The sequence below is a fragment of the Gorilla gorilla genome, chromosome 4 (genome assembly GCF_029281585.2).
Source record: "Gorilla gorilla gorilla isolate KB3781 chromosome 4, NHGRI_mGorGor1-v2.1_pri, whole genome shotgun sequence".
Taxonomy (NCBI): Eukaryota; Metazoa; Chordata; class Mammalia; order Primates; family Hominidae; genus Gorilla; species Gorilla gorilla.
The window spans coordinates 86233772-86258565 of NC_073228.2; the positions used below are offsets into that span (position 1 = coordinate 86233772).

General features: G+C 36.1%; 1 protein-coding gene across 5 annotated transcripts in view; it reads left to right on the forward strand.

Moving 5' to 3' along the window:
* Nucleotides 1–24794, forward strand: part of ATG10 (autophagy related 10) — a 300426-nt gene that overhangs the window by 195687 nt on the left and 79945 nt on the right. For all 5 annotated transcript variants that reach the window (XM_055386169.2, XM_004042232.5, XM_004042231.5 and 2 more), the window contains 2 exons: nucleotides 9966–10104; nucleotides 24040–24137. In XM_055386169.2, coding sequence (XP_055242144.1) covers nucleotides 9966–10104; nucleotides 24040–24137 — 237 coding nt within the window. The remainder of the gene's footprint in view (nucleotides 1–9965; nucleotides 10105–24039; nucleotides 24138–24794) is intronic.

Sequence of the window (24794 nt, forward strand, 5' to 3'; positions counted from 1 at the left end):
ATTTAATCACAAGGGAAAGATGCCTTTATTTAACAAGTGAAGAAACTGAGGCATAGAGGGGTCAAATGACCTGCCCATTCCATGAGTGGCAGAGCCAGGGATTGAACCCACATCTAGCTCCAAATTCTGTGCTTTTTTATTTTTGCCTATATTATGCTTCTCTGAAGTCTATGTGTTTTTATCCGAGAATTTGAATGTCTCCTTGAATCCCAATAGAAAGCTGAGAGCTTAATGTTGCTCTTATTACTGCTGAAATATTATAGTATTATTTAAAAGCAACAACCACGTCTTTGTCCCAGCACAAGCATAGTGCCTGGCACGTCATAGATACTTGTGGAAATCTTAAAGGGATTCTCCTGGTAAAAACCAAGCAAAGAAACAAATAAATCGTTATTCATATCCATATAATCCAGAGACAGTTTTGAGCAAGGGAAGGAACTCATGGCTTACTCAAACAGTTCCTTGCTGATTCCTAGACATGCTGTTTCTTGTGCATGTGTGAGAGGGCCTGTGCGTTAGGATTCACAGTCCTCTAACATTCCTACAATGCTTGCCTCTTGGTCTGTTTATGAAGGCTTTATCATTTTCACTCTTTGGCAGAGAAATTTACTCAGTTCTGAATTTGAGTGTAGAAGTTTATTCATGTGCTGAAGGAACTTGCAGTTTATTCATCAAGACATTTAAAAATCTCACTTGTTTAAATTAGGGTAGTGCTATCTCTTACTTTAGAAAATGACTTTAGCCAAACTTCAGCCCATTGGATTTAATTATCATTGTCCTTTTAAGGCTCAGAATTTCTTAGACCCTTGGAAATGTAATGTAACATCCTAAGACAGGAAAAAAATGGAAAGGGGAAAGAGTTCACCAAATGGAGATATAAGTCCTTTAATAAAATTCTGTTTAGTGCTTGTAAAAATATAATAAAATGAAATTAAAGAAGGCCTTAAAATTAGGATTTTCAGGGGTAGGCAAACTAAGGTCTATGGACTACAGCTTGTTTTTGTAAATAAAATGTCACTGGAGTACAGCCACGTACCTTTGTTTACATGTTGCCAGTGGCTGCTTTCAGGCTACAGCTGCAGAGACCTATGGCCCACACAGAAGCCTAAAATATTTACTACTTGGCCCTTTAGAAAAATGTTTGCAGATCTGTGGAACTAGAGATATAAGAAAAATTAGAAAAACTGGGCTTATTCAATATGGGGAACAAATAAATTTATTCATATTATATAAAAATAATGACTCTTTGTTCTTAATCTTCTGCAAGGATAAATCTAGTGGAAACTGATTTACTTTCTAGCAAGGTAAAAAGGAAGAATTTTCTGGCTCTGGAGTTAAAACATAGACTGCCTTATAAGGCAAGTTTCACAGATTGGTGGTTACATGTGTGGTGCAAAATTTATTCCTTTTTGGCACTCCAAATTCCATTATTAAAGATTCCTTTTGATTAGGGTTATCAGCCACAAATCTACTGCTGAGCCACAAATCTACTGTTGAATATAATAATTGATAAAGGAGTAACATATTAAGCCACTAATGGCCATTAATAGTTTAGCAAGAATTAACTAACCAATTAGAAGGAAAAGGACAAAATGAAGGAAATTTTTATATAGGAGAAGATGAAGGAATGGGGCAATAAACTGGGAGTGGGGGGTGATGAGCTGAGGTCTTAGGTTAATGGGAAGTGCATTTAGGCTCCCTCCGAGAGGAGACCAAATGAAGTAACGGTGGTTCTCAAAACATAGATAAGCAGCTAGTGAAGGCAAACCGGTTTATGGCATAATTCTGGGTCTTGGTGAATGAGTTTCCTGACTTTATAATTCCGTAGACTACAAAAGTAAAGAATCACAAAGTAGACCCTCCATGTGTATGTGAGGCAAGACTTGCATAGCATCACCAGGAACACTGCTTATAAGGTGAAGTCTTAAAACCCATCCCAGAACTCCTGGATTAGAATTTTGGGGGTGGAGGCCAGGAATACATCTGTTTAACATTTCTCACCACCAAGAATCTGATGGTCTTTGCAGGCTGGAAAGAACCCTGGACTTGGAGCCTGAAGGCTTAGTTTTGTGCCCTGGATCAGTTTCTTTCTTGCTGGAGACCTTGGGCCTTCCTCCTAGAGCAGAGGAACAAATTACATGATGTACATCAATAGGCTTAGAAAAACTGTAAACTGTTAGAGTTGATGCTGGCCTTTCTTATGTCACATGTAAAGGGTAACTCTGAAGAGAAACACACTTGACTGACTTCTGAAGCTTGATAATTTTTCAAGAGGTCAAAATTTTCCCCTCTTCCTCTAGTTTGTCATGTTTTACATAAAGAATTTCTGATTTTCAAATCCATTATTCTACTAATTCTTTTACTTTTAAGTGTATAGAAATAAGTGATAAGTGCGATTAAGCATTATTACTATTTCCTCCTGCCAAAGAACCTGTGTTTTGTAGCATGGACTCTAAGAGATAGCCTCTTGCACAGTTCCACCTTTTACTTGGCGTGTTTGCTAGCTTCCCAGCTCCAGGCACTAGCTGTCTTGCTGTTTCCTATGCAGTCTTACAAGAAACAGGGTCTAGGAAGCACAGTGGAGCCAGCTGTAAACATCCAGAAAACTGCCAGATGTGCTGTGGTGGGTTTCTGCATCCCCTCCCTCCTGCCTTGCCCTTGAGCATGCCAGCCTGGAGAAGAGGATTTAATCCTGCACAGGAAACAGATTCTTCCTCTCAGTGGGAACCCACGTTGGCCATGCTGTTGCTAATTCACTTTGGTTGATGTAGCAGGGAGAGTAAAGAATGGCACCTTTTTACCCCCTTTTAAAAAAAAATCAGTAGTAGTAGTGATAATATTACTGGGAAGGGGAGAGCCTCACTAAGATATTATCCTTGGGATCATCTTATAACCACCCTTTTTTGTTTCAGTGTTGCCTTGGATGCTGTTAGACATATGTTGAACCCGCTGATATGTACCACATACAACATTTACAGTTGCTAAAAGAATTACGTTGCTTGCAAAGGTTCTTGTGACAGTCACTTACTCAGAAGCCACAGGGATTGTGGAAAAAGTCATTCTGGGAATTAAGATAGTGAAAAGACCACTCCACTGTATGATAATAAGCCTTGAAACAAACAAAACAAGAGCTGATTACTTAAGGTCCCACAGGTTATTTTTATAATTCACTTTAAACTTTTTAATATTAAAATTCTTTATTTCTTGAGGAATTGATTTTTCAATGGTTTATCAGAAGGCTTCATCAGTCGTTATCACTTCTGAAAATATTAAATGGCCGTTGGCTCAGGAAAATCAGCAAATGAAGAGTGTATTACATCACATCTTTCCATTGTGATGAGATGGTTTCTGTGTCCAGTCTTCAGTACAGCTAAGGACTGTGGACTGTCTTTGAACCAGTGATGTTAGGTTTGAACTAAAGACCTGACTGGTAGAAAACAAACAAATCAACTATCTTTTCCTCAAGGGATGTTATGAATAAAGCTCATTACTTATGTTTGCTCAGTAATAGTAATACAGATTATTAGTGATAGAAGAAAAGTTTTTCTTCCTTCCCTGTAGACTAAATAGAGATATGGATCTCATTTCCAAGGCCCAATACACTATTTGGGTTTGCTTTCAATAAAATATCTGTGAAGTGTCTTCAGCATGATCCCTATTTAATGGGATTTAGTTGTAAAGCTTAATTCATATCAGATTTTTTAAATGAGAGATCACTGTCAACTTATTGTTAATTGAATTCAATAAAATCAAGGTTTCTATAATTAATGTGAATCATTTAATCTTTTAGCTCTTGAATGAATGTAATTTTCCAAATACACGTATCTTCATGAAATAGCAACATTTTGAGAAAAATCAATATATTGTGACTTCTTTTTTCAATTACTCTTAATATCAAATGAAATACAGCTGCCCCCCCGCCCCCCATCTCTGTGGGTTCCGTATCCATGGATTTAGACAACCAGTATCAAAACTGTAGTTAGGACTATAGTGGTTGCATCTGAACTGAGCATGTATAGACCTTTTTTCCTGCCATTATTCACTGAGCAATATAGTATAGCTGTTTACATAGCATTTACATTGTATTAGGTATGATAAGTAATATAGAGATGATTTAAAGTATGGGAGGATATGTGTAGATTATATGCAAATACTCTACCATTTTATATAAGGAACTTGAACGTCTGTGAATTTTGGTACCCTCGGGGTGGGGGGGTTCTGGAGCCAATCCCCTGTGTATACCTAGGGCTCACTGTATACCCAAATCCTTTAAAAGTCACATAATAAAAGAAAAATAATAAAAATATTAACTAACTCAAAGTGTTACGATTATGATGTTCAGAACATCAGTCCAAATGAAGCATAGTAACAGTTAAGTGGTATACTATAGTACAAACAGCAGTGGTTTCAGTGTCAGTAGATAAGGGTTGTAGGCCTTCCTGTACCCCTAACTATAGTAGTCCCCCTTTATTGGTGTGGGAGATATTTCAGTGGATGCCTGAAACTATAGATAATACTGAGCCCTATATATACCATGTTTTTTCCTACACATAGCTGTGACAAAGTCTAATTTATAATGAGCACAGTAAGAGACTAACAGTTTCTTTTTGGCATATCCAAATTTCCAGTATCACTACCCTTGTGCCTTGGGGCCGTTATTACGTAAAATAGGGGTTACTTGAACATAAGCACTGTGATACCACAACAGTAGATCTGAAGACCCAGATTGCTACTAAGTGACTAATGAGCTGGTAGTGTCTACAGCATGGATACTCTGGACAAAGGATGATTCACGTCCCAGGAAGATGGGATGGCAGGAGATTTCATCACACTACTCTGAATGGCGCACAATTTAAAATTTGTTAGTTTTTTATTTCTGGAATTTTTCACTTAATATTTTCAGACCATGGTTGATCATGGGTAATTGGAAACTGTAGAAATTGAAACTCTGGATAAGTGGGAGCTAGGTGGCATTGGGTAAGGCACCAACAGGAAGTGTATTGTTGTTTGTATCTGCAAGATGAGCATGTTGGACTAGGTGGAGTGATTCAGGTTTCTTTCACTATTAGAATTCTTTTCATTCTGTGTTCTGTAACATGGTATCAGAAACTTTTTTATCTTAATTTTTTATTTTAAATACTTTAAAATACTCCTTAAAGTAGATAGAACAGTATAATGAACACCCAGGGACCCATCTAACAATCTCAGCCATCACCACTCCATGCCAGTCATGCTCCTTCTATACTTCCATCCACTTACCCCTCTCCTGTATTATTTTCAAACAAATCCCAGATATTAGACTCTCTTTATTAACATGATCCCTCTGTCATCTGTATTATTAGCACCACGAGGTCTTAAAAATTTTATTTAGTTTTTAACAAGCCTCAAATTGCCTCACTGTTTCTGTGCTTTCCATTTTTTTATTGAAATTTTTTGAGATAACCATAGGTTCACATTTAGTAATAAGAAATGACAATCCCATCTACCCTTTACCCAATATCCCCCAGTAGTAACTTCTTCTAAAACTTTAGTATAATATCAGAACCAGGATGTTGACATTGATATAATCCACTGACCTTATTCAGATTTCCCCAGTTTTACTTGTACTCATTGTGTGTGTCTGTGTGTGTGTATTTGGTTCTGTACAGTTTTATCACATGTGTAGGCTTACATATCCACCACCATGGTCAAGATACAGAATAGTTCCATCACCACAAAGATATCTCATGTTGCCGTTTTATAACTAGCTCTCTGCCCTCCAGTCCCCCAACACTAATCTGCGGTTTTTGACTTCAAAAGTGTTGTCACTTCAAAAATGTTATATAAGTGGAATCATACGGTATATAACTTTTGGAGATTGACTTTTATCACTTAGCATAATTCCCTGGAGATTCATCCAGGTTGTTGTGTATCTCAATTGTTTGTTCCTTTTTATTCCTAAATAGTATGGTATGGATGTACCACAGTCTGTTTAACCATGACCTGTTGAAGGACACCTCATTGTTTCAATTTTTTGGCTATTCTGAATAAAGCTGCTATGAACATTCATGCACAGGTTTTTCAATGCTCTGGGATAAATCCTCGAGTGCAGTTGGTAGGTTGTGTGGTAATTATATGTTTACTTCTACGAGAAACTGTCATATGGTTTTCCAGAGAGGCTATACACTGTTTTATATTCCAACCAGCAATGTATGATCTAGTTTCTCTGTATCTTCACCAACATTTGGTGGTGTCCACTATTTTGTTTATTTTAGCCATTCTGACAGATGTTTAGTGATATCTCATTATAGTTTTAATTTATATTTCCCTGATGGCTAAGGATATTGAATATCTTCTTTATGTGCTTATTTGCCATTGGTATATCCTCTTTGGTGATATTTTGCATCTTTACTCCTCCATTTACTTCTTTTTAGTTGTTAGGATGGTGTGAGATTGCTGGTAAATTACCTGTGAAGTTTGTTATAACATACTTACATAGGAGGAAACAGATCTTCAGACTGAAATAGAAAATATTGCTTACTAGGGTTCTCAGCTCTGTACTAGAATCTCCAGGAATACAAAAATGAGTAAGACAAGAACCTTAGTCTTGAAGTTCTAAAACCATCTGGCACTTTTAACTGGAAAGAGAAGCAGAATATGTGTAGAAGTCTGAGATTTCCAAATTGCATGACTTCAAGGAATGATATTTTCATGGGCATCATAAAGGTGACCACAAATGATGGAAAGATCCTAGCAGACACAAACCAAGGATTCAAATTCATCTAATATGAGTAAAGCATGCAAAAATGTCACTGCATGTAGATGACTGCCCAGAGCAACATTGGGTGACATAGTAGCAGTCCTAATTAGAGGACAAATACCCCTGGCCTTCACAACCCACAAAGGCACTCAGCTGCCAGTGAGAACAGTGACTGGAGTGAGACTTCTAACAGGATTTTCAAGAAGCTTGTTCTGTCCCCTCCCTCTTATTTCTTGAGCCTCCTACCTGTTCCAAAGAATATGGATCTATGCCTAATTGATCACCAGTTTCACATACCTGGTGTCAACCCCAGCACATTCCTGAGTGCTTAATTCGAGTTTGAGTGAAGGATATTTTTTCTAAAAATTGTATCTTAACTAGCAGCACTGGGTCTCAGGCAGTCTATTTCTGCACTTTTCTGTAGAAATTAATGACCCAAATCCTTCGATTCAGTATGCACTTAAGAATTGCACAGTGATGGCCTAAGAAGAGAAATAGCTCAATAGAGAAGATTAGAGAATAAACACACACACACACACACACACACACACACACACACACAGAGGTATGGTGACATTTAAAGTCAATGGAAAAAAGATGAACTATTGAAATCATGTAGGAAAATTTCTTACCTCACACTATATACAAAACAAAAATCAGTTGGATTAATGATCTAAATTTTAATTTTAAAACGTGTATATAGTAAAGGAATTTAACATCTTTATAATTTGTAAGACTGAGGTGGGGTACAGCAGGAAGCCTTCTGATGAAGACGTGTAACTTAGAAGCTATAAACAGAAAATGTACAGATTTGACTACATAAAAGTAAAAAAAGAAAATCCTTTGTGATAAAAAAGTACAACAAACAGTTGAAAGAAAACAGAAAGTGTTTTTTATATATGTGTGTATATATGTATATATTTCATACATATCCTTGCACACCTATTTTTCTATGGTGCAGACATGTATATTTATCTCTAATAGTAAGTTATTATTTCCGATATACAAAGAGTTTATATAATTCAATAAGAAAAATGCAAATATTCAGAAAATAGGTAAAGAATAAAAATAAGCAAATCCTGGGAGAATACAAATTACCAATAAACGTATTGGTAAAGCTGCTTACCTTCACTAGTAAGTAACCAAGAAACTAGAAATTAAAACGATAAGAAATTGATACTTAAAAATTCATCAACAGGCAAAAATTAAAAACAATATTCAGTATTTATTGGATATAGGAAAAGAGCATTCTCAGACATTTTTGCTGGGAATATAAATTGATACAGCCTTTTTCTGAGGATGGAATTTTTGAGATTCAGCATCTCTTGAAATTTAAAATGCTCATATCCTTTGATACGGTGATTCCACCCTTAGGAATCTGCACCATAGAAAAAATAGAGGTGTGCAAGGGTATATGTGATGTGATATTCATTGCAGCCTTATTTGTAAGTAGCAGAAAACTATAATCAACCTAAAATATCTGGCAATATGGAAATGTTAAAAAAAAAACAACAGCAACTATGGTGTGGTCATGCAGTGAAATATAGAGAAGGCATTAAAAGGCACTAAATCTATAGCAGTGACTTGGCAGCACGTGGCAGGATGCCCATGAGTGAAAATATCCACTCTAGGAGCATATGTATATATAGCAGGATTTAAGCAGGGGCGGGGGTGGGGAGGAGGTGTGTATGTGTCTATGTGTGTATATGTGTTTGTGTGCCAAAAATCAAAAAGTCTAAAAAAAATACACTCTGGCCTGTTAACGATGGTTACAAACCTGAGGTATAGGAGTGCTGAGATGAGGGGAATTTCATTTTTTCTTTTATGTACTTGTGCAATATTTGTAATTTTTACCACCAAGATAGGATTATTTTATAATATTAAAAAAGGAAATTATAAATGCTAAGCAACCCAATTATTGACCAAAAAGAAAGAATTTGGTTAAAAGAATTGATGTAATAGAAGGTACAGATACCTATGCCTAGTGAAAATTAAAAAACAAAACAAAATAGAAAAATCTTTTTCTTGCTACTGTATTAATTTTCTGTATCTGGCATATTTATTTCCATGATTTCTTTCTGGTTATTTTATTATGTTTAATTGATGGTGTTTACTGGAGTTTAGTGAAAAATATTTTGTAAACATCTCCAGTTGTGATTTATCCATTGTAATATCTCCCCAGTGAACTGACTGTGAGTAGGGAATTACAGAATTATCTGTAAAGGAGATACAGATCTTGAAAGTAGTCTGGGGCTTTGCTTATCTCCACAGGAAACCTTATTTCATATTGATAAAGTATGAAATCTTTCCTTAGTTATTTCTGATTGTTCATTGTTGTTACTGTTTTAATGAGAGGTAGAAATGAGCTAAACCAACCTGCTTCATTCCTTCTAGTACTAATTTAATTTCAAAGGAAATTCTTCAACCCCAATAAATAAGTGAAAGTGGATGGAACCAGGGTCTGACTCAACATGTCCAGTTAATTGCTTCTAAACAGTAAGGTACATTCTTTTAAAAGCCCCACACACAAAAATCAACCAGTAAAAAATGATCAGGTGAGAAGTGAGATGACTATCATCATCTCTGCTTACAAAACTCTGTTCAAGTTGACATTAATATTTGCCATCTACTCTATTATAAATCAAGATTTATTGTAGAAATATACCAAAGATAGCACAATAATGAAGAAAACAGAATCATCTCAGGTTTTGAAATATACCTAACAAATTCAACCTCTTGCAAAATAACTTTCTTATTCAAAATGGAACTGGGAATTGTTCAGCACACAATGAATCATCTTTTGGCAAGTACAATAGAGTCTTTAGGGACATTTCACAGCCTCTTGTTCAATTGTTAGGATGTTTTTAGCTTTCACAGGTAGGGAAGAAGGTAGCTTGTATAGCCATCATCTTGTTGCTAAAATTGTACAGTAAAGATTTTTCAGGCAATAGATCTTTTCAGATTTTTTTTTCCTTTTTCTTTATCCAGAGCCTCTTTGTGTCTCAAAAACAATCTGGAATTACTTAATGCTAATGTTTTCTGGTTTTACTATTTACCCAGGACTCAAATGTTAAACATTAATATGGGAAACTCCCTTTTCCTTGCCTCATAGCCTTATATTTATTTAACTGTTATTTTGTGAGAAGAAAATCTCCTCTTTTCTTCTCCATGTTAGTACTTTTCTTATTAAGAAACCCGTTTTCGTTTTGTTTTTGCTTTTTTTCAGGAGGCTTTCGAGCTACCCTTGGATGATTGTGAAGTGATTGAAACTGCAGCAGCGTCCGAAGTGATTAAATATGAGTATCATGTCTTATATTCGTGTAGCTACCAAGTGCCTGTACTTTACTTTAGGGCAAGCTTTTTAGGTAAGACCATGTCTGAAGCTAAAAGTAAATTTATAACATTTACATATAAAGCAAAAAGCATATTTGGAAAATTATTCTCCAGAGGAAAAAAAATAGAGTTAAAAATGAGAAAACTGTGGGTGAGGTAAGGTTTTACCAGTAAATTTTCTCATGCTTCAGAAAGGGTATCAAGACTTCAGCGTGAATGATATCATCTCAGCCTTAAGTCTGATCTTCAGATTCTTGGCCTTTTGCCTGAAGTTGACTAAGCCCCCTGGCCCTTTTTCTTTTCTTTACTTTAAACAAGTAGGAACAACTTAAAGCTACAATGTTTATTTACTTCTAACTTTACAGTAAAAATTTATTTTAATCTCAGATGATCCAATTAACTCAGAAGCCCCTGTGCCTCCTTCCCCAAAAGCTAATAATTATTTTAAGAAATGTTTATCAATTAGCTTAAGCTGTATTTAAAAATAGCACTAACATTTCCTTCAGCCATCTATACATCTCCAATGCCTTAGCTTCCTGTGATGCTGTTACTCAACTCATTCCCCTGCCAAGAAGGTGGAATACCCTGTCTCCTTGGAGGCCTTAGCTAATAAAGCTTATTTAATCAGCAGCCACATGGCGTCCTCACTCTGCAGCACAGCCATGGCTTCCTGCTTAAGACTCCACTGCCTAAACCGGGTCAGCACTGGGATGTGCTGCCACCCAGGCCCAGGGACCAAGATGAGCCTCCTGTTCAGCCAACCCCTTGCCCTATTTCTCCTTTTGTATCTGGCCTTATCAGCAGCATTGTGCATTTTGAACAGCCTTCTGACTTTTTTCTGGATAGCTAAGACATCTGAATTTAGCCAATGATATTTTATTTTTAATTAAAAAGTAGCCTAAGCTGCTGGAATGTATGTTTGGTAGATTTAATCACTTGCTGTTATATTGTTTAATGGTCTCTAATTTTGCAGTGTTGGCAGTTTAACAAGCACTTAGGATTTAAAACACAAGAAGAAATTCTCATAGACTCCCTGGTGAGAAGATTTTAATCTGAGGTGCAGTTCCTAAGAACTGACAATTTGGGGTAAATTTTCAACATGGGACATGGGGAATGGAGGACACTGATAGTTCACTAATTCACAAACTCTTGCTGTGAATTTATCCATATAATTATTACAAGCCTTTAAAACACTCATTTTATGGTAATTATATTTGGTTTGGAGCCCAGAGGTTAAAGGAAGTTTCTTGTCAGTGAGCTGTGCTATACTAAAAAGTAGGAGATATATTTGTTTATTCAGGGGGAGGAAAATGTCTTTCTTGGTTCTGGTTTGCAATGGCTCTGCCTTCTAGATTCAGAGACAAGTCGAGGCTGCAGGTAGAAGAAATAGGACATTACTTCTTCAATACTGTACTTTCATATAATTAGTATTCACCATAAGCAGTTAATCACCAGAGAAGAGCTCCCAGAGACAAAACAAGTTGTTTAGCTTGTCAGCATTAGGGAATCAGAGGTGTTGAAACATGACTGCTTCTAGCTGGAAGTGGGTCTTGCCAAGGCGGGCTGATGAGCTCATATGTGTGCTTTGCTCTTATGTGCCAACAGCTCCCCTTACAGTACAGCGCAGTAATTGTTCCTGCAAGTCCAATTATATTTTAATGACATTGGTGTAGTTTCTGTGATCCTTTCTTCACGATTTTCTATTCTTTTAAAAAAACACAATTAGCATTCTTGGCTTCTATTCGTATACTTTTACAATGCCCTCCATTTATGCCTTATAAAGGTAAACCAAAACAAGTCATTTGTTTTTATGTAGAAGCATTCACCCCCCCGCCCCCACCACTGCTTTGTGTTGTGTAGAGTGGGTATTAGGAATTTAAAATTTTATTTTGGCCCAGAATTCATTTAGTGCTTGTTCAGGTACATTAAAATATCAAATTTAATTTTTGTGCAGCATACTGAATGTTTTCTGGTGGAGAAACATGAAGAATGGTTCTTTCTTTCCTTTATCATATTCTAATAATTTATTTTTTCTTTCCACCTAACTTAACCTCATGGATATTTTTAAAATGTATCAGCCTTTACTCTGGAGTCACAATTTTTCATTTATTCCCCCCCAGTCTTTTTTATTCTCCTTACTTTTTCCTGTGATATCTGATTACTCTGGCCCTTCATCTGTTTGTTAAACAAATCTCTGTCAGTGTGGTGAAAGGATTCCTAATGTCTTCCTCTTATTCCAGGCCCGGATTTTTCTTTGTCTCATTCTAAGAGAGTTCCGACCTAGAAAGAGGATGACTGTAAAATTTCTTGCCCAGGGGTCTTTTTTTTTTGTTGTTGCTTCAAAAATAGTTCACTTAGCCTTGTTTTTGACAGATATTTATAATTTCTTTTGCATTTGATTGTTAGTACAAATTAATTTCTCTGCTTTGCTCTAAATTTTCTCCCTGTACCTATTTTTTTAAGGAAAAGCAAAACAAGTAATAAATAGTTTCCATTTAAATTTACATTACCCTTTCTTGTATCAACTTGTTTAGATTTCAGAAGAAATCTTTACTCTGGTTCTCGAAATGCAAATCCCTTAGACTTTGAGTTCCTTTTCTTTATATGGTCCAGTTTCCACCAGGCCAATTACTAGTAGCCCAAGAGTCAGTTAACATGCCATCTATTCTTGTCACTCCCATGTCATGTCATGTCATATCATATCATATATTCTATTATATCACAATTTGTACTATAGCAGAAATATTTGTTTATATCTATAAAATGATATGCTGGAACATAGAGCTTCAAGGTAAAAACAAGAGTGAAGGAAATTGATACTGAGTGCCTACAAACTGAGAAGCTTTATTTATGGCTTTGTGTGTATACATGTATAAGATATATCTATGTATATATATGGCTTATTCAACTGTGGCACAGCATCAAGTATTTGTTAAGTGAAACGATAATGAAGAATTTCTAGTCGTTTAAAAAATGTAGCCCAAGAATGGAAACATTGTGATGGTGCCTACTTCAACTGCTATGCCAGGTTTTGAAAGAGGAAGTAATTCTGTTGTCTCCAGGAGACCTAAGACCCAAACCATCTATGTATCTTTACTCTTTAGTCTGATACTTTTCAGAGACTATAGGAGTAGTGGACTTAGAAAAATAGAACATCCTGAGGACTCAAAAGTGGGTATCCAAACTAGCTGAAGCAGCTGTTCCACTTCTATAAACATGTATTTTTATTTAATGCTTGAAGGCAGACAGCCAAGTTGAGACAGCATTCTGCTTCTGCCTCTCATTTCTACTACTTTGGTGTACAGGAGCTCAGTTACCAAGTGGGCAACGTGGATTTAAGAGAAGAAATAAGCCCTTCCATCCCAATGTTCTGTTTTTCTCTAACTACTTTTGTCATTGTAGGTTTGGGAGAGGTGGTGGGATACAGTTAATACCCTTTGTCACTCAGGAGAGGGTGAGACATAATTGCACGTCTGTTGAGTAATAATAAATAGCCTACCTTGGAATAGTGCCTTATAGTTTAGTAAATCCACTCCCACAAAGCATTGACATCTTCAAGTGCATACTGTTTTTTTTTCTTTTTTTCCCACTGTTTTTGAAGCATACCATATTAAAGAATTTTTTGTATCATGCCAAAGCCTTCTATCCATTCCCTGCCATTCTTATTCCCTGACCTTTTTATGTCTCATTTTCCCTTTTGAGGGCTCAGCTTTGATCGAAAGCTAGTGGCAAATGTTACAAAGGTGGTAAAACCCTTAGGCACATACATAATGGCCTTTTGCCTTACCAGAGGCCTAGGCTTAAATATTTTCTTCTTACATTTAGCTAGAGATTTCTATATTTATTTCATCTTGAATTCTGATTCATCTCTTTCTTTTCATTTGTTCTCAGTCTCTATTGAAAAATGGACCAAGTGGTTCTTCTTATTTTCAAAACATTTAATTCTTTGGATGACATATGGGTTCTTCTTGGGAGCTGTTTTGACATATTTCTTTAATTAGTCAGCAGGGCTGCATTTGAATAGAGGAGGAATCTTTTCCTCCATTCAGCAAAGGAATGGCCATCCTTTATGGAGACCATTCTATTATTGGTCCAGGAAATAAGGGTATAGAATTAAAAATGTAGCCTAAATATTTCATGTGAAAGATTTGTCCACTTGTTGTAGGCCTGAAGGATGCTCATGGAGAAACAGGGCAAAAGAAATAATCAAAGAATAGTTCCTTCTCAAAGGCAGCATGAACCAAACTAAGATAAATGCCATGATAAAGAAAGAATAATGGAAAGTTTGGAATTAAAGCAGCATATAAATCATCAAGCAGGAAAAGGATTGTCTGTGGTTTGCAACAAGAGGACGTCTTTGGAGTGCATAGAGGAGAATGACAGCAAAACAGGAAAGATGGGGGTTGGAGGAAGCTGAAGAATAAAAGTAGAATATCCATAGCTCTGTCCAACAACTTGTAGAGGACAGCCACAGGTTGGGTTTCTTGAAGAGGTTAGGAAAAGCACTGTAGAAGGGGAGGAGAGTGAGTTCCAAGCTATGGGGGCTGGAGAGAGCCCACCATATTTGGAGAACAGTGAAGGACCAGTTTGGAGTAGGGGCTAACTTAGGATGACTTATGGAAGAAATAGTTGAAAAGATATGTTGAGGTCAAATTATGGAAGAGATAATGGTTAGGAAGGGGTTGGAAGATATAAAGAAAAAGTGAAAGAGTTTGAGCAGAAGTGAATGAGACCAGAGGAAGGATTTCCTAGAAATTGTGCCTGAGTAAAACAGAAAGAAAAGGAATTGAAGGGTGAGAGTGAAATTTGGAAAAAAAAAAAAGGGATTTGGCTTTTTCATTGTTGTTGTTATTAATTTTATAACAATTTAAAAACAATAACCTCTTAGAGAAAATGAGTTGGAAAGAACGTATTTTCAGGGAAAGATGTATTATTGCAAGTACGGTAAGAGTTATGGTTAAGGCAGCTTGTTGAATAGGAAGAAAAATAGTGGATTAGAGAAGTATTTTAAGACTGGGGCAAAAACGACTCTAGTTAATTACTACAGTGAGCAGAAAATAGAAAATTATTTGACAGATAATTTAGAGTCTTAATTGTAAAGAATCTTTAAGAAAGTTCATGTATTTATATTTATGTTACACATATGTTTATGTAGACAGTAAATCTAGCCAAGGTCATGATAATGAACCATAACATGAATTTTGGTGAATTAAAAAGAGATTCTAGGGATTGAAATGAATTTGAAGAGCAAACAGTGAAAGTTATTTTTAAGAATAATGAAAAGTTATCTAACTAATACAAATATATTCAAACTGAAAAGTCCAAATAACAGAGGAAATCTAGTGAGAATTATTTGTTGAGCCATGTAAATGTTTGAAACATTTTGGGGAATTAGGATAGAAGTCACATGCTGGGTTAGAACATATGATAGCAATAGAATCTCATTGAAAAATCAAGCCCTGTTTTGAAAATATACTAAAGGAAAGGTGCTAAAGAAATGGGAAGTAAAACTACAGAGATAGCTAGTTAGCCAAAAGGTTTATTCTAAGCAGAATATTGCTTAGCCACATATACAAAAGGCAAGAGATTTTAGTTGGACCCAGAGGCTTGGGAGAGAAAATAACAAGGTAAGTACATTAATTTTATTAACCTGTAAGCGATTGTATTTTAGCTTGCTTAGGTGAATGTTTGTGCCATATGGAAAAAACATCTCTTTGCTTACTATTGGCAAAATGAGACCTGTTTGAAATACCTATTAAAATATACAGGAGTGCCTACTGTGTGCACAACACAGATCTCATTAGCCTCTTTTTAAAATATACTGAAACAAATCACTGCCTAACTTGTAACTCATGTATTGTTTTTCTGCTCCTTCAAAGTCATCAAAGCAGTATTTGAGTCTATATGTTAGGTGGTGTTTTGAGAAGGCAGAGACTGCATTCCATGAGAAGGAGACCAGGTTGGATGGTGGAAGTAAGGGTATTCAAAGTGCTGGTATAGAGTAATATAGTAGTAATAGGTCCATGATGTGGGGATAATGTTTGAGGAAAGCCAGGAATACAAATTACTGAGTATTAATCTCAAGAGTTTGGGATCAAAACCTCAGAATACTTTGGATACGATTGAAAATAGAGTGTTGGCAGGGCGCGGTGGCTCACACCTGTAATCCCAGCACTTTGGGAGGCCGAGGCTGGCAGATCACCTGAGGTCAAGAGTTCGAGACCAGCCTGGCCAACATGGTGAAACCCCATCTCTACTAAAATACAAAAAAAATTAGCTAGGCATGGTAGCAAGCGCCTGTACTCCCAGCTACTTGGGAGGCTGAGGTGGAAAATCGCTTGAACCCTGGAGGCGGAGGTTGCAGTGAGGCGAGATCATGCCACTGCAGTGACAGAGCGAGAGTCTGTCTCAGGGAAAAAAAAAAGAAAACAGAGTGTCTTCTGCTTTAGAACCAGCAGACCTTAGGCTGTAGATATCCAGCTGGTAGTATGGTTCTCAGATTTCTGGATCAATAGTTGTATCACAGGGCTGATGTCTCAGGTATCTTGTGGACCCAATGTTGCTTCCCTTGGGACCATTTTCTGATTCAGAGGTTCATCAAAATGGTCTTATATGTCCTTTACTAGGTTAAGTGATTCACTTAATTTAAATGGAAGGGTATAACATCACTTGCATTATTCCATGTTTCTTAACACTGTGTGTGGACAGTTTAAGATGATTCATAATTGCTCCTTTATGTGCTATTGGGCATATGTTCATAAAAATAGATTGTAACACACATAAAGTTTCTCATGTAATTAAAAACTATGTTAACATTTATTTTTTCTATTCAAGATTGCTAGACAAATATATAACCTTTTAAGCTGATAATTTTGAAAATATTTATTAAGCAAGACTTTTAAACCATCTATTTGTGCTATATTAGATGTGTACCCATGGTTGCAAATAATTTGATAAGCAGGAAAAGGCTTATTGAAGGGTAGATCGTAGAGTCAACTGAAGGTGGTAGAATGACAAGGCAAGGGAATATCTGCCTCCCTTTAGCTTTGGTGGTAGAAATGGGGCTCTGCCTCCTACTTATTTTGGAATTTATCTCCCAAATTGGAAGTGTGTTTGGATACTGAGAAATCACATATCTGCTATAGCTGCATCTGCTTAATGCTATGGATTTATGTGAGTATGAGGGTTTTAAAAAATATAAATGTAAAACATTTAATCAATTAATTTATTATGATCATTCAGCCATTATTCTTAGAATGTGCTAATTACTCTAGAAATAATGTTGAACTTTCATCTGTTCATTCATTTGAAAATATTTATACATAAGGCATGGATATGTTTCTGAAATGCTGAGATAAATAAAGGAAATCAGAGATGGATAATACCATCAAGGAGCTTACAGTCTAGTGAGGGAAACACAAGATAGGTCTGAAATTCACTATAACAAGTAGAATATGTTAAGGACCATAAGAGAGGTAAAAGGCACCAGGGCTTGGAGAGCTATGACTACCTTGAGCTGTGGTGATTAAGAGAGGCCTTGGCTGGACATGGGATTTGTCCATGAGTGATAGGGGAAAGGGTGAGCCAGGCTTGGGAAGAAAATCATGAAAGGGAAAATTCCAGATACTCATAGGTTAGGCAGTGTTGATGGGGGACCACTAGTAATAGTAGCAACAAGAACAATACAACTAATATGCATGTATAACTTTACACTTTACAAAGAACTCCTGTGCACAGAAACACATATAATGTAGTGGTGAAAAGCGCATGGTCTAGAGTCAGAAAACTTTAGTTCTGATTCCTAGCTCTGCTGCTTACTAACCTTATGACCTTGGGCAAGTTATTGAACTTTGCCATTTCTTTTCTTTCATCATCTGAAAAAAAAAATTGAGTTAGCAATAATACTGATTTCAGAGTTTCGAGGATCCTGAGCTTATATTGGAAATGGGGCTTGACACTTAGTGCCTTTCAATCATGCTAGCCAAATTATATATCTAGATCTTCACAATAAAATTAGAAGGTAGGAACTATTATTACCCTCATGTGAAGACAAAAACTGCTCAGAGGGGTTAAATTATTTATTCAAGGGTACATAGAAAACTGTAGAGTTGGGACTTAAACCCTATAGCCCATTTTTCACTACATGACACTTTCATTCAAATAACTGAAATTTAAGGACCATATAGGTTAAATTAATTAATTGATGTTATATGCAAGCAAAAGAAAGTTGCCATAGTTCATATTTTTGGAATTTCATTTAGATTTCTTGAGCCCAATAAAGATACAAAGTCCTAAAATGCTTATAGGAATAAATAAAAGTTACAGAATTAGCCAGTATAGTAGCTGAAATGAATGTACATGAACAATTGCACTCATTTCATATCACAATATAATTTTCTCACTGAAGCAAAAATGAATTTTCCCCTTTGGCAGAGCTTCATCTCTGCCTTACTGTGGAGTATGACATGAATTTTTATATCTTTCAAAGCTCTGTTGAAGACAATATATTGAATAATGACATTTTTTGTGCGAAAAATCCACTCTTTCCTTTTTATTTCTAATGGCCACATTCAGAACATTATTCTTAAACTTACTCTGAATTATTTGTACTCTCTCTAGTCTTCATTTTAGGAGTTAAAAAATTTTAGTGAAACCATGCACAATAAGGATAAAGGTGACTCCAGCGTGCTTGCACTAGAGTTAGATAGTGCTGGTGAAATATCTCATGCTGTTATTGGCTCATGAAAACTAATAGCCCTGAGAAATTTAATTTAGAAAGCTGCACATTTTGAGTAATATATAGATTACTTGACATGTGGGTTATTATTCAATTGAGAGATTTTATATGAAAATGTTAAATTAAATGCTACTGGCAGTTGCTAAAGATTGTACTTTTTAATTATTCTATTTTTCACCTAATGTCTCTTCTTCTTTTGTCATTGACATTTTAGATTACTGACAGAACATTCCATTAGCTTAAATGGGTATTATCATTCCAAGTGATACAGGCACATAGTAGGCACTCAATAAACACTTGTTATATAAATGACCTCAATTTACCATGCTCACTATGTAGGTTACTACTGAAATTATTTTGGCTTCTACTTCTTTTTCAAGTATTCAAGAGATTTTACTGAGCTACTCAGCCTCAATGTGACTAATGAAATTTCTAAGCATGTTAAAATTGGTGCGATTGAGTATCTTGGATCTGAAACGAAGGAGTTGTTGATTGAGTATGCTTATGTCTCCTCTGACTGAGGCCAGATGTAAAAAAATAGACTCTCTTAACATGGTTTAAGTTTCTCATTGAAGATACTTTGAATTGAACATGCAGGCACATAATAATGTGTTTTATGTACTTAACCAAGTATTTATGTCCGTGTTTTAAGTTTTGAGTCTTCAGTTTTCATAAATAAGTGGATATGTACAACATTCTTCAGGTTTCTACTTTGTTTATATGATGCAGTTCTTTATACATATATAGATATCCCAGTTTGTTTCAGTGGGATTTCTCAAGTATCCATTTTGCTTTTGAAATAATTAGTCACGATCACATTTGAATGCATTTTAGATATCAATAATGTATGCCACGATTTTGAAGATATTGCTGATTAAGTTAGATCCTTTGTTTTTGTATGAAAGATCTCAAAAACTAACTTTTGTGTGTCTTTGATGATGAAGGTGTGAATTGTGACTAGGCAAACCAGTGACGAAGGCTTAGGGAACAGAAACCACATCATACCTCATTAAGTCATTGTTGTCATAGAGACAAAGCTATATTTACCCAGACCTTTTACAGTGTAAGTGGTCAGCAGAAACTGGAGAGATTTGCAGAGACACAGAGGGAAAGCAAAATTATATACTTTTGCCAACCATACTCTGATTACTCAACATATTTTGGGAACTGCTGGTTTTGAAACTTCTTCCAGTCCTTGTGGCTAGAAGTTGGAAGATGGTTACCCATTAAAGGTGAATTTATTTGGCGACAACAAAATCATTTGGAAGCAAATATATGGAATAAAATAAGTATAATTTTTTTTCCTTTGATTTAAACCTATTTGGGATTAGTAAGTAATTAGTTACTTGTCTGGCTCTGAAGGCAGTTCAAAAGTTCAAAGGCAGTTCCATTGACAGAATTACAGCATTGTTGGAATAAATATTGGTTGAATTTGCTGAATAATCAGGTAACCTCCTAGGTGACTGTTTTGAGGAACAGTGGTCTTTTGAATATTTAAGACCTGATATGCTTGTTTTAAAAACATGTAGTCCCACCAGGCCTAGCATGCCACCAGCAGGGGGTGCCAAACACAGAACTTCAATAGGTGCTAAAGAGACTGCAGTGGCCCTTGAGATAGCCGTTATGGGCCTAGAAGAAGCAGATATTTTAACAATGGTATTATAATTGCTTGTTGACCTTCCTCAGTTTTTTTAAGGGGGTTAGATTTTGGAAGTTGGAGACCATGGTTTGGAGAGGGTATTCATGGAGGTCACGACTGTCTAAGCCATCTCAACCAGTTGCATCATTGTGGACGTATAACAGACTTGCACTGTTATATTACCAATTTTTCCATCGGTTTCCTCATTTGAAGAGGCTACTTTTCAAACAAAGCTCTGGTTACAACAATCAGAAAAGCACCCAAGTTGGTTTAGAAAGTTGGGGTGAGAAGAAAATAGCGCTTATTCTGAAGAAAAAGAAATAAAGCTTTGCCAGGCTTCATTGGGATTGCAGCTAAAGGACTCCACTGAGGTAAATACTTTCCTGGCCTCTTGTCTCTGCCCTTCCCTATATAGCCACATTTTTGTAAAGATGGAGTCTCACTTTGTTGCCCAGGCTGGTCTCAAACTCCTGGCTTCAAATAATCCTCCCACCTGGGTCTCCCAAAGTGCTGAGATTACAGGCGTGAGCCACTGTGCCCAGCTGTTGTTGTTGTTGTTTAAGGTGATGAAAATGTTCTAAAATTGATTGAGGTGATGATTGCACAACTCTACGAATATAACTGAATTGTACACTTCACATGGGTGAATTGTATGTACATGAATTATATCTTGATAAAGTTATGTGTGTTTTTTTTTAGTCATTGGCTTTAAGTGACGAATGTTAGTGATATGCATGTAGTGCTAGTGATCCCCTACCCAGCCCTGGTGGTCTTTCCACTGGTTGGCACCTCTCCCTGGAACGCTGTGCCTCCCAGTGTTTGCACACAAGTTACTTTCTCACTAAAGTCTAAAATTGCAAACCCACCTCTGGCTGGCACTTCTTAGCCTGCTTTACTTTTCCTTTTCACCATAGTATGTATCACCTCCTAAGATAATATACAGTTTACTTGTTTATTGTGTTTATTGTTTATTTTCACACACACGCACGCACACACACACACACACACACCCCAAGGCATAATGTAACCTCCATGAAAACAAGGATGATTGTTTTGCTCACTGATGTATCACAAAGGCTTGGAACAGATGCCTGGCATATAGTAGGTGCCCAATTATATAAAACATCTACTTCTAAAATTAACTTCTATCCAAACCATTTACTCCATACTTACATTGTTGCCTGAAATACTTTAAGGAATAAAATTAAAATCATTACTGATTACCAGATATGAAACCCAGCATTCTTCTCTAGGTCTGAAAAGCTTTATGGTAATAGAAATAAAGTTAAGGAAGGCATTTTTTCATCATTTATCATTTACTCAGTAAATATTTGTAAAGCATTTGCAGTGCCTCTGCCCTCAGAGGCAGCGTGGACCAGCAGGAAGAGCATTGGTGAGTCCTGAGATCTGGATTCAGACTTCAGTTCAGTCATGAACCGGCTGCATACTTTTGGCAGATACATATTTCGTAAGACCTTGGCTGCCCTATTTATAAAATTAGTGGTTATACTAGCTCTAACATTTTATTATCCTACTACAGGTATTTGTTTACTTCTAACTTTGATGTGTAAAAATTATTTTAAAAGCATGTCGTTCTATAATTTGATTAGTTTACTATTTGACACTAAAGTTCTTAAGATCTTATTTGCCTCTTCCCACACCAATACACACACACACGCATGCGCACACAGACACACGCACACACATACACATATGCATGCATGGCATGTTCATATTTCAAAGATGCATAGTGCTTAAGAGCAGAGTTTGGCCCTACTCTGTAAATGTGTTCAGAAAACAATATAACACAGATACTGAAAGCAGCTTGTTTTTAACTTGTAGCTAAACATGACATTCAAATGTTAATTGGATGAATAAATCTTGTTCATTTTACAGACATGGAAATGTCAATGGAATAAAACTATTTATCACAAGATAATGGTCTCCTGCCGCTAGATAAATGCCAAGATGAAGATACTTATTGAAAATGTATCAAAATATTCTATTGCTATTTATTGAAAATAAAGGTTGAGGAAAAGTTCAACTTTTTAGGTCAAACATGAGAAATGCCCTGCTTATGATATTAGTATGGTACTATATCAAAGATGATATGCACGGTATAGCAACATGGGAAAATTCTAAGAAATAACAGTCTAGAAATGAATCTTTTAGGTTTGAGAATTACTGGAATAATTGTGTGAGGGCTGGGAGGAGATTCCTGATATTTATTGAGCTCTTATTGTGTGCCTAACACAGTCCTGGGTGCATTCACTAATGTAAGCCTCAAAAGAACAATACCCAGAAAGGATCATTATTCTCATTTTGCAGGTAAAGTTAAAAGCAAAATAATTTGCACTCACATGGAGAGTAAGTGCCAACACCAGGATTTAAAACTTAGTCCAGATTCCAAATCTAGTGCTTTTCCCCCCAACATCATACATTTCTACTTATACTTGAAAGTCTTAATACAGTGATTTTTGGAGCTCTTGAGTAGATTATTTTCCTTATGCTTTGTTGCCCTTGATGACCAAATACTTCTTTGGTCTAAATATTCAGTATATTGCTATGTGAAATATCTTTAAGTGATATCATCTATTAGCCCAAAAGAGCACGCCCATAAGTCTTGAGGGCCTTATAGCTCTGAATGGATCAAGTTATATTGGATTCTAGCATTAAGACACCTTCTTTCCAGTAGTGTATGGTTTGAAATCTTTAGGTGACTTCTTCTTTCTGCTTTCTTTTCAGAACTTAGATACCTATTTTTCCACTTTACTTACCTTGTGTATAATGTAAGTGCCATAGTGGTCTTTGTAAAATACATTGTTTGGGTGGATACAGAGGGATAATTGAAACAACTTAAAGAAAAAGAGCATTATTGTTCAATAAAGCTTTTACTGCCCTCTTCATGCCAACCCCGTTCTTTTGTCCCTTCCCACCCCAAGAGTCCCTTTCTCCACCTGCAATAGACACCAAGTGTTAATATCTCTCTCCCTTGGACCATCAGTGAGCTTCAGTCTTCTTCAGGCAGAGACCACTCTACTGTAATATACTTGTCATAGTTTCCTCAGTAGATGATAGGCTCCTTGTTAGGAGAAATTGTGTGTTTTTCTTCTCTCTATTCTCCATGGTACGTGATGGAGTGATTTGGACATTATAGATACTCCATGAGAATGTGAAAGATGCATGGGTATGGCTTCTTTGTTTTAAGGACTAGAGGAAGTATGAAGGATTCAGAGTATTCATGGTGCACCTTTATGAATATGGGAGTCTGTTGGTTCCTTTGCCTGTGCTTGCATCTGTCAGTTCTCTCTAAAACACATTTGGATTTTATTTATTTTGTAAAATTCCTAGAGGCAATGAATGAGCAGACAATTTAAATGCTAGATGGATACAAAGCTGAGAAGCTTGAATGTTTAAATTTCCCTCAGGAAGAAAATAGTAATTCATATAGCACTCTCTTGATATATAAATAGCATGTGCACTGAAGATCTTTCTAAAAGTCATGATATTCTTCCAGGAGTTTTAGATTGACACCAAGCACCATTGTGTCACATGAATTACTAACTCAGTCTTTACCATGCACTTTCACAGATGGGAGACCTTTAACTCTGAAGGACATATGGGAAGGAGTTCATGAGTGCTATAAGACGCGACTGCTACAGGGACCATGGGACACTATTACGCAACAGGTTGGAGAGTATTGTCATTTTATTGTATGCATGTTATTGTATTCTTTCCCGCTGCTCATCTTTTCTTCTAGTTCCCTCTCCAACTCTTTTCCCTATTTCACTCATCTATATCTTTACATATTTCACCTCAAAGACAGTTTCCTTAAAAAAAAACCTTCCCAGACCCAGTCTTGGTTTAGCCACCCTATTATAAGCTCTCAGAGTGCCCTATAATTATCCTTTAGAATGCTTATTCCAATTTTAAATTACATATTAGGATGATTTAAAAAAATTGGTATCTGTCTTTTCCACTATACAGATACTCCTTGACTTACAATGGGAATACATCCTGATAAACCCATCGTAAGTTGAAAATATCTGAAGTAGAAAATGCATTTCATACACCTAATCTACTAAACATCAAAGCTTAGCCTAACCTACCTTAAATGTGCTCGGGACACTTACATTAGCCTACAGTTGGACAGAATCATCTAACACAAAGCCTATTTTATAATAAAATATTGAATAGCTTCATGCAATTTATTGAATACTTGACTGAAAGTGAAAAACAGAATGGTTGTATAGGTATCAAAATATGGTTTCTCTTGAATATGTATCACTTTTGCACCATGATAAAGTTTAAAAATTGTTAAGCTGGACCATCCTAAGTCTGGGACT